Source organism: Parasteatoda tepidariorum, chromosome 5 (genome assembly GCF_043381705.1).
Source record: "Parasteatoda tepidariorum isolate YZ-2023 chromosome 5, CAS_Ptep_4.0, whole genome shotgun sequence".
NCBI classification, from domain to species: Eukaryota; Metazoa; Arthropoda; class Arachnida; order Araneae; family Theridiidae; genus Parasteatoda; species Parasteatoda tepidariorum.
Genome location: NC_092208.1, coordinates 80,326,159 through 80,337,232, shown reverse-complemented (window position 1 = coordinate 80,337,232; position 11,074 = coordinate 80,326,159). Strand labels below are relative to the sequence as shown.

The 11,074-nt window shown below is 30.8% G+C and overlaps 1 protein-coding gene across 1 annotated transcript in view; it reads left to right on the top strand.

The window, feature by feature from the left end:
* Positions 1 to 247: 247 nt before the first annotated feature.
* LOC107452785 (AT hook containing transcription factor 1 homolog) overlaps positions 248 to 11,074 on the top strand; it is a gene marked incomplete at its 5' end in the record, with an annotated part of 71,551 nt that continues 60,724 nt past the window's right edge. The window contains 5 exon segments of the mRNA XM_043042445.2: positions 248 to 316; positions 1,763 to 1,871; positions 3,176 to 3,304; positions 8,040 to 8,124; positions 9,422 to 9,581. Of these exon segments, the coding sequence (XP_042898379.2) occupies positions 248 to 316; positions 1,763 to 1,871; positions 3,176 to 3,304; positions 8,040 to 8,124; positions 9,422 to 9,581 (552 nt within the window).

Genomic DNA, 11,074 nt, shown 5'->3' with positions numbered 1-11,074 from the left:
TTCTTTTACTATTAAATTTTGAATTTTCACATTTTCTAAACACACTATAAAATATACAAAACGTGCTACGAGATATAAAATATTATGAAACATACTATAGTATAATAGTAGTGCATAAAAACTGCAATTTGTAAGGGTGACCAGAACCATTCTATTGGAATTAAAATGCTAAAGTCAAAGTTTACATTCATATAAAAAAAATTTTATCATAAATATTGATGATATCATTCTTTGTTTATTATTTCAGATAAGAGTGATCGTTCTGGAAAGTTTGAGTTACGAAATGGGAGTAGTACTCTTAGTAGATATGCTAATGGTATGCATTATATTTGAAAAATGTAATTTTTCATTCTTAAAAATTAATTGTTAAATGATAATTTATATTTATACATTCATTTTATGTATTCATTAATTTTTTTTTGGTTCAAAAAAAGGAAATATGATTGTTTGGTGTACTCAATATTCAGTTTGCAGAATGAAAGCTATTGAGCAGCTATTTAGATCAGCTTTTGGATGGTGAGATCGAAGCCATACAAATTGTACTCTCTCAACTTTTAAGCAATATGGATCACTTTTCGAGAGTAGTCATTTTATCAAGCTCAAAATCCGCCTTGCCTCTAGAGCCTCGTATTTAGTAGTCTTTAAGAATTGTCAATCCCTCTTAAGGTTTTTGTTTGACAAAAAATGAAATGCTAAACATTTTCATCAATTAAATGTATTTGATGACCCCTGCTTCTTGCTCTGTAACCTTCAGGAACTTAGAAGCTGTACTCACCTTGAGTGTTGGGTTCTCCAAGTGTTTATGTGAACATTACTGGGAAGCTAGGAACTTTTTTCTTCTTCTTTTTACAGGGCTGATTGTGCTGCGGAAAAAATCTGGATTTCCGTATTTTTCGCTAACAGTGATCCGGAAGTTTCCGGAGATCGAAGGTCCAGACGTTTGAAAAAATCATTGATCACAGAAGTTTCTGGAAATCAAATTTTCAAAGGGGGAACTTAAAAAACACAGTTTATTTTATTTGTTTGTAAGGGAGAGCCACAGAGATACTTTGTGAGCTTATATTCATGATTAATATTCATTTTTTTATCAGTAAATAGTTGTTATAATCATACACTCAAGAAAGAAAGACATATTTGTAAATTTTAATTACTTCTCCAGGTCATCATAGGTATGTGCATACTTGCCAACTTTTACGGATTATCCGTAAAATGTACGGATTTACGTCTAATTTTACGGGCCTACGGATTAACCTGAAATTTATACGGATCCCCCGTTTTTAGCGTTGCACGATTAGCGCATCGGTAAAATTCCGCGATTATCAGCTGCTACGGAGCTAGAGTAAAACCATTTGTAAAGGGGGAAAACAGAAAAAATGACAGGAGTTTTCCGATCTATTCCAAAGCAACACGGTAACCACACACCCCTTATAAGTGGCTTATCCTCGTAACCATAGTAACGGCACGTTCACGTGTAAACCAGTTGATTGGTTATTCTCCTTTTCTCCCTCCTAACTGCTTCNTCCTGTTATTTGTTTTCTGGTGTCCAAATTGTCTTTTGTACCCACCATCGGAATTAAAAAAAATTATTAAAGATTTGTGTTGATGAAAAGAATACAATACTAAAAGTAAAGAGCAGTTCGAACATATGATTCTCAATGATTTCATATGCCGACGATTTTTATTAACTAATTTGTTTTAGATTGTTGCTAAATATGATGACTTTTAATGTCTAATGTTAATATATTTTTTTAAATATTTTCAGAGGATATTTCTGTAACAGCTCTTAAATATTTCAAATCTTTGGCCACTGTTGCTGTTGGATTTGAATTTGGTGAGATTCAACTTTGGGAGCTGCATCATTTAACTCTACTGTAAGTTTTCTACTGGTGTTAATAAATAAATCTGTATTACATTGAAATATAATAATACATTATATATGAAACTGAAATTGCCTTAAATGTAACAATAATCTATCTACATCTTAATATCTCTTTTATTGAAAAATAAAAATTTTCCTAAAATTTAAGGATAAACCAAAATTTATTCAATTTTTTTAGTTGTTTTTAAAAGCATTTTTTGTCTGTAAATTTTGTACGAATAAAATCTGATTTTTTTAATAAACTTATACTTAATAGTAGCGTTTTTAAAAAGTGCTTAAAGGTGCTTATTTTCGATTTTTGTTATTTAAAAGCCCTTAAAGGTGCTTTTTTCCATGGATGTTTTTAAAATGTGCTTAATTTTCCCTTTCCGAAATGTGATCTTTTTATTTACCTTGTTGATTTTCGCCACAAATTATGCAAAAAAAACATTGCCCTATTCAATGTTTTCACAATTAATTCAACCCCAATCTAGTTCCGCTTACCGCCGATCTGTAGTGTATGAAAACACCATTTGTTTTACATTTTTGATGAAATACTTGCAGGTCCGCACTTGCGTATACTGAGTTGGATTCAGTGGTAAGGATTTTTGACTGTCATGTGCAACTCTACTGCATTTTGCAAGAGGTTCTCAATTTCAGACTTCATTTTCCGCTCTCTGTAGTTGAATCGAAAAATCTCTCGAATTTTTGCTGATTATGGGGACCAACTAAACATTATCAAATTTTTTTCTTTATTAACGATGGAAAATTTCATTTCTCTTGTTAATTTGATTGTTTGTGTCATGCTATCGTCTTCGTCACTGTAAATAAGGCAGGATAAAACCATCAATTGTCAAAAACTTGCCAGCCCTGTCTAATTATGATATTTTTCAAAGTGCTTAAAAATATTTTTTGAGTGCTTAAAAAGTGCTTATTTTTTGTTGAAAAATTTGGCTATGTTGATGGAAATGGGATTAGGCATAAAATATATCAATTGAAATATGGATAATGTAAGCTACAATCTTTGAAAGAATTTCAAACCAATCAATTTTCACGGAATCATTTCAATTTTTACGGAAGGTATATTTTAGTAAAGCTTTTCTATCCGAAATTTTTATTTTATATTTTGTGCACAAGATATTACTAAATTTTATGATTTTTTAAACGAATTGGCATTTAAATCTTATTTCTATTAAATTTATTTTATTTTATAAAAAGCTTAGCATAAAATGTCTTATTTACTTTCATGCTCCTTTCATTTTTTATTCAAAGGCTAATTTTTCAATGGCTATTTTTTTAATTTTTTCTTTATTTTAGATTTACCATTTCTAATGAGTCTCAAAATCAACCAGTTGTCAACTTTGCTTTTCAAGAACCAGAAAATGATCCAAGGCATTTTTGTTATCTTTGGGTTTTTAAAGGTCACAGCGCAGAAGAAGATAAACCGTAAGTTTTGGAATTTTAACGGATATACATTTATCTTTCTTAAAAACATAAACTTAACTATGACGCATCTTATTTGTCATAGGTAGGTACAGTGCCCGCCATCAAAATTAATTATTAAAATCACTTTCGTTTTATGCTGTTTTTGATTTTATTAAGCTGCTGATTTTATTAAGAGGCGATTCAACATTTGAAAAAAAATCTAATTTTTAAGATATATTCTAAATGCACACAATTTAAAAGCTGAAATAATGACAACATTAATGCTTTATTTTAACTAATTTAATTATTTTAATAAAGTGAAACCCTACGTAAGATTAAATTTACAAAATTTTTGCAAAAAACCGATCAATGGTAGCTTGAGTTGCAGTATTTAAAATTAACTTTTCAACATCATTTTAGAGTTTATAGAAGTTTTTATAGTTTTTGTTATTTCCTCCTCTTTGTTCTAAAGCTTGGCGCAATACATTAAGTGCTTTTCTGATATCCATTGAAGATGGCACTGATGAGTTTATTTCATCTTTTGAGTCTGATTCCTCCATTTCTTGATTGGAAATAACTTTGCAATTTTTGATGTCTGTAACAATTTCAGAATCAGATTTTTCTCCTGATGCTTGCAGGTTATTGTCAATAGCTACGTAACGTGAAAAATTCTTGTCCATTTAAATTTCTTCATTGCTGAGCATTTCTTCAAAACAGTTATCAGCTCCATCGCCAGTGCTTAATTCACACCTTTTAAAGCAATTTGATATTGTTTGGGTTGAAACAATGTCCCATGAGTTACGAATCAAATGCATTGATTCCAAAATCGTAAGGGATNGCCATTTATTAAAATCACTTTCGTTTTATGCTCTTTCTGATTTTATTAAGAGGCGATTCAACATTTGAAAAAAAAAAATCTAATTTTTACGATATATTCTAAATGCACACACTTTAAAAGCTGAAATAATGACAACATTAATGCTTTATTTTAACTAATTTAATTATTTTAATAAAGTGAAACCCTACGTAAGATTAAATTTACAAAATTTTTGCAAAAAACCGATCAATGGTTGCTTGAGTTTCATCATTTTAGAGCTTATAAAAGTTTTTATAGTTTTCGTTATTTCCTCCTCTTTGTTCTAAAGCTTGGCGCAATACATTAAGTGCTTTTCTGACTTCCATTGAAGATGGCACTAATGAGTTTATTTCATCTTTTGAGTCTGATTCCTCTTTCTTGATTGGAAATAACTTTGCAATTTTTGATGTCTGTAACAATTTCAGAATCAGATTTTTCTCCTGATGCTTTCAGGTTATTGTCAATAGCTACGTAACGTGAAACATTCTTGTCCATTTAAATTTCTTCATTGCTGAGCATTTTTTCGAAACAGTTATCAGCTCCATCGCCAGTGCTTAATTCACACCTTTTAAGGCAATTTGATATTGTTTGGGTTGAAACAATGTCCTATGAGTTACAAATCAAATGCATTGATTCCAAAGTAGTAAGAGATTTCGATAGTTTGTTTGCAGTTAAGAGTTCAGAAGAGCTGTCACAGTCTATGTCACTAATGATTTTTTGAACAACCATTTTTCTGTAATGAAACTTGAATGATCTTATGATTCCCTGATCAAGGGGTTGAGTAATAGCTGTAGTGTTGGGTGGCAAAAGCACTAATTTAATGTTTTTCAAACGCAAGTCCTCATCAGCAGGGTGCGCACAACAATTGTCTAAAAGTAAGACGACCTTTTCATTTTTCAGCTCCTTGTCCCATTCAAGAAGAAATTTTGTGAAGATGCTGAATGTCATCCATGGGTTATAGCTGTTGGCATAACTGGTGGGCAGGTGTTTCACTCCTTTAAAATATGGAGGTTTTTAACTCTTTCCTATCACTAAAGTATTTTTTTTCACAGTTCCTGTCATGTTGCATGTTAGCAGCACGATTAGTCTTTCCTTTATTTTTTTACATCCACCAGTCGATTCATTTTTAAACAGCAGTGTGTGTTCAGGAAGTGCTTGGAAAATTAATCCTGTTTCATCTGTGTTGAAAATTTTCTCTGGTTTATAGTTTTTGATGAGTGTTGGCCACATGTTGTTTTCCCAATCGGAGGAAGAGCTAAAATCAGCATCTTGCTTTTCACCCTGCAATTTACAATGGACAATGTTGTTGCGGTCTTTCCATCGGGTTAGCCTCCCATCTGTAGTTTTAAAATCAGAATCACCAAATAAGTTAGCAAAGTCCTGCGCTTTGTGAAATAAAATTCCACAGGAAATTGGAATTCTTTGTTCGCATGCATTTTAAAACCATTCTAACAGAGCCTTTTTAATTTCCTCCGATTTTCCTTCACGCTTACGATTTCTTGACAGATTTCCATTCTTTTTTATTTCCTCGGAAATATTTATCCTTTGTTTCAGAATGTTGAAAAGAGCAGTTTGGGAAATCCGTAATTTAATTGAAGCTTCACGTTGACTACATTTAGGAAGCTTATCATAGTTTTGCAGCACTTCGAATTTATCTTTGAGACTCAAATCCTTCCTTTTCAGCATGCTGATAAAATTTAACACCAAACGAACTTAAAAATGATATGTGCTCTAACTCTAACTATAATTTACTCAAACGGCTTAAACAATATGGAACATGGGCACAGACAGTTTTTGGAAATCTATTCATGTTCTCTGTTAAGATAGAACTCAAAAGAAACTTCTCTCCCTTCTATGGTTCATTCAATAAAAAGTAAGATAAGAATTCGACCCCCTGTTGCTTACCACCCACATTTTTCCTTAACTCTTACACTATGTATATCGCAGGAAAGTGCTAACCACACCTGTTTCACAGTTATGTGAGTAACTGTTGCTCCTTCTAAAAAAATCTTTAAACTTCGAAAAAATAAAATTTTATAAATAAGAACAAAAAAAACTGAAATATTGCACTTTTGATTTATTATGTAGTCAAAATTTTGGTTTTAAAAATCGGCGGCATTGATTTTATTAAAGGATGTTTTTAACATGTATTAATGTTGTAACAATTCGGTTCTTGCCGATTTGATTTTATAAAGCGGCTGATTTTATTAGCGGCGGGCACTGTACTTATTTTTACTTCTCACCGATTTTATTCAGTTTAATTTTTGAAGAATAACTATAAGTAATTTGCATTTAATTGTTTTTTGCATTATTCTGAAATTTTAAAGACATGTTCCTTTTTATTCATAGTTTTTAAGTTTTTGTACTATTTTTAGATTTTTTTAAATGAATATTTTCTCCCAGTGTAATTCAATTAAAAAGTATGCGTCGGTCATTTCTTGCATACTATATTTGTGTTATTTTTGTTATTTAAGATAGAAAATTATACCTATTCAAAATTACAAAAATTAATAAATTTTTATAAGTTTTATAATTTTTTTATTGCAATTTAACTGTGAATATTATTTAATGAAAAAATGAGGATCACATTAATCCAATCTCAACATCATCATAGTTAGCCAGACAGCCCAATGTGAACCAATGCCTTCCTCTGAAGATCACTGCATGACGACTTCCGATCTAGACATTAATGTATTTTGTTGTGTGCCCTGTGGCAGAAATTTTTTGACTTTCTACAACAAACCTTTCTAATACTAATATCTTTCTGCAGGATACTTACAACATACATGTACTTACAACAAATATACATGTTATTGATTTAAAGTAACAAAAACGTCAACTTAAAAAAAAAAAAAAGAAAAAAATTGCGCTTAAAATAAAATGATAAAACTTTTTTTTTTTAATATGTAAAATTTTTTTATTCTAATATTTTGCATTTTGTAGGAGGAAAACGCACCAATTATTTCCTGTTTTTCATGTTGTAAATCATCATTGCACTAAAACGAAAATTTATTAAAAAATCTTGAAATCCGAATTTATAACTACTGAAAAACAAAGATTGCGGCAAAGTCATGCGAATCAGACTCTTTGTAAATTGGTTACTAAATGAATGTTTTTATTTCAAGATTCAATTGTTGTAATAAATAATATCATGGTAAAAAAATAAGATTTAAAAACTATATGAAAATCAACAGTAATAACTATACAGGGTGCGTAGCGTTTTTAAAAAGTGCTTAAAGATGCTTATTTTCTATTTTCGTTTTTTAAAAGCCCTTAAAGGTGCTTTTTTCAATGGGTGTTTTTAAAAAGTGCTTAATTTTCCCTTTTTCAAAATGAGATTTTTCCTTTACCATGTCGATTTTCACTACGAATTATGCAAAAAGACACAGTTCACATTATTCTATTCAACGTTTTCACAATTAATTCAATCCCTATCTATTTTGGTGTATTGTCAGTCGTAGCGTAGGAAATTCGTTTTACATGATTCAAAATTTCATAATTTTCAAAAAACAAGGCCGAAAGTTTTTTTTTTCTTTGACATGTCGGTTAAAACAATATAAAACTGTCAATTGTCAAAAACTTTACAACCCTGCCTAATTATGAAATTTTTTTAAAGTGCTTAAAAAATTTTTTGAGTGCTTGAAAAGTGCTTATTTTTTGTTGAATAATTTGGCTACACACCTTGCTATATTAAAAAAATTGAATGAAACTCAGTAACGTTCTGCGACAACGTCGTTGTGTCACCACGGGGGTTGTGGGTTTTGTATGCATTTGATCAGAATAAGGTTTTTTTTTTCTCCAATCTCATTTCTTAAAAAATTTTTTTGTTGAATAAATGAAATTACTTTTAATTTACTGTAAACATAAATTTACTTATTATGCTTGTTATTTTGATTACAGTCCTGAATCTGTGTCCAGTGCAACTATGTATTCCATGGCATTTCATCAGCGAGAATATGTTAAAGCATTTGGTGCTCTTTATACAGTGAGTAAATATCTCAAATTACCTATGGAATGTGCTTTTTCAAAAGTATATGGCTAGTAAACTCCTTCTTCCTAAATAGATTGGAAAAATGTGAAGTAGTCATCTGACCATTAACTTTTTATCCATAGTATTTTGGCCACTGCATATTACTTCAATCAAATAAGTCACTTATGCCTTTTTATTGATATTTATCATTTTTCTAAATAAATATTTATTCTGGTATGTAACATGTAATTGAATGAACTAATTTTAATTTTTATCCTGTATTAGTAAACTAATTTTAAAATATTTGTCCTACATTAAATTGAAATTTGATCAAATTTTAATTTTTTTCATCAAAAATGTTTGTTTTTAATTATAATTTTTCAATTATCCATTATTTTATGGCTAACATATATTTTGACTTCTGTGTTATAAAAGTTTTCAAACAGGGCTCGAAAAACAGCCCGTCCGCCCGTCCTCGGTAGTCAAAAATTCCCAGCGGACAACGAGTTTCTCGAATCCGACGTCCGCGCGGACGGCCAGTTTCCCGTTAATGGTTGTGATATATTTTCAAGTTTTGTTATCTTACAAGAGTCTAGCCCCTCACTTCTAAAACGAATCTCTAATCTAGAAATACAGGAACATTCTGCGCATGGTGGAATTGATGTTTTCTCTGTCTGGGTGTACTGCAGCGGTCGAAAGGGGCTTTTCACCGATGAACTTACAAAAAAAAGAAAGAAAAAAAAAACACATTACATACTGGTGTGAAACAAGAAGCGTTAAGTGCAATTATGAACATCTACCTAAATGGAAAACCCTTTTCAGATTTCTGTGCAGAAACCTCTGTAAATCATTGGCCTGATTGTGGAACTAGCAAACGTCACATTTGATTCATTAAAAAAACACTGTACACTCGGATAAGTTGACATTCCAGATAATTTGACCTTTGTCATTTAAATTATTTCATAAAAGAAGTAAATCATTTCATGAAAGAATTACTAGGTTACTATTAGCAACCTAGTATTTCTTTTATTACTGTATAATGTAATCCTAGTATTTGTAATCCTAGTAACTACTAATTCATTGTGCAATTTATATAAATGTTTGTAATAAATGAGAGAAAATTATATTTTAATTTATTTAGAAGCTACGGGTTAGTTTCAAAGGAGGACGGGTACATTGTTGGACAAGCCGTCCTCGGGGACGGGTAAAATTTCTGAGGTTTTTCGAGCCCTGTTTTCAAAGCATTCTAAGTTGTCCATTTTTTTTTAACCAAGTGCTCTTTAATCTTATGATTGCACATTGTGAATTATAGGAGCTACAAGTATGTAGTAAAAGATTTGAACTGCCTTTTACAAATGATGTGTATCATAACTCACTCATCAATCCCTCTATGAATAGTCGGCTTTTGTCTTGCCAGGTTGTAAGTCAGAAAGATTTATCACATTCTCATGAAAATATCTCAGGAAATGAAAGTAAGTTTATTTTATTTAATTTCTTACTATTTTTTTTTAGAAATTAATTACTCTGAATTATAATTTATAGACTTCGATTATTAATTAAGATTTACTGTAGGATAATTAAAGAGGCAATACATTTCAAGGGAAACAAAAATTTGAGTTTCTAATTCAAGACAAGAATAAAACAGTCCTGGAAAAAAGTATAGTCACTGAAAAAAGTGATAAAACGATAGAAGAAAGGACTTATATGGTTTTATTTTATAATATAGCCATAGATTGTGACATAATAAAAGCAAAAGTAAATTACTAGCAAAAAGCATTACTTTATGTGTCATAATAAGATTTCAACGCAAAGTAAGTTGGAAAAGTTTAAAAATCTGCACAGTTATTATATTAATAATCGCACACACAATGTCAGATCCTTTGTTTTTGATTACATTTATCAATCTCATAATCTGGTTCCAAGACATATTGATCGCATCAATCAAATCCGACTCTGTAAATGTCTCATCAATCAAATCCGAGATTTGTAAACGTCTCTTACTTAAATGCCTCTTATGCTTTTTCTAACGGACACAGATCTGGACTACGAGATGACCAGCCGAGAGATTTAACCTCATTTGCTTTCTCCCTGGATTTTGTTGAATATGAAGTATGAACTGCCGCATTGTCTTGCTGGAAGGTTCAGTCTCTGGATGTTATAAAAGGAGCAACAGGCAATAAATTTCTTTCCAATATATCTTGATTCATAATTGAATTAATTTTAAGCTTGTATGAATGTAATTGGAGTTGTACCACCTGTTGGAAAAACAGCTTAAATCTTAATGAGCACACTATCAAATTGAATGGTCGGTAAATAGGTGTGCTTCTGTTTGTAGGCCGTACCAAAAATATTGACAGTCATCTGGTCCATCCAAATTGAAATTTTCATCAGAAAATATCACGTCACTCTAATTCTTATCTTTCTTATAATGTTTCTTTGCAAATGCATATTTGTTTAGTTTAGTAGGCGAAGATTTTCTTTTATTTTTAAATTGAATGTTCGGATTATTACTGAAATAGTTTCTAACCGTGCGGCTGCTGCATGGTAACTGAATTTCATTTTTTAATTGTGCAGATGACATCTTACAGTGACAAGCAAGCTTCGTCTTTCTCTACTTGATGAATCCCCCCCCCTTCCAATTCTCTGTTTACTGCCTTATCTTTCAGGATTCCTGAGGTAGCTATTCACTGGACCCTTGGACCTTCCTATTTTATTTTTGCAATTTGAGAACCACTCAAGCCCATTTCTTTGAACGCTGAAATTCTACCTTGTTTGCATTCTGTTAAATGAGTTCCTATTGGCATTGTATTGCTTGGACAGACCGCTAAAATCTGCTTTTATACAACTTGTAATAGCTTCTTGTATTGGAAAAAACAGCTTATATGCATGTATTATGCCTGACAACGTAATTAGTGTCGACTTTAATGTAATTAGTATTTGTTTTTTAATGATCATGTTAACTTTG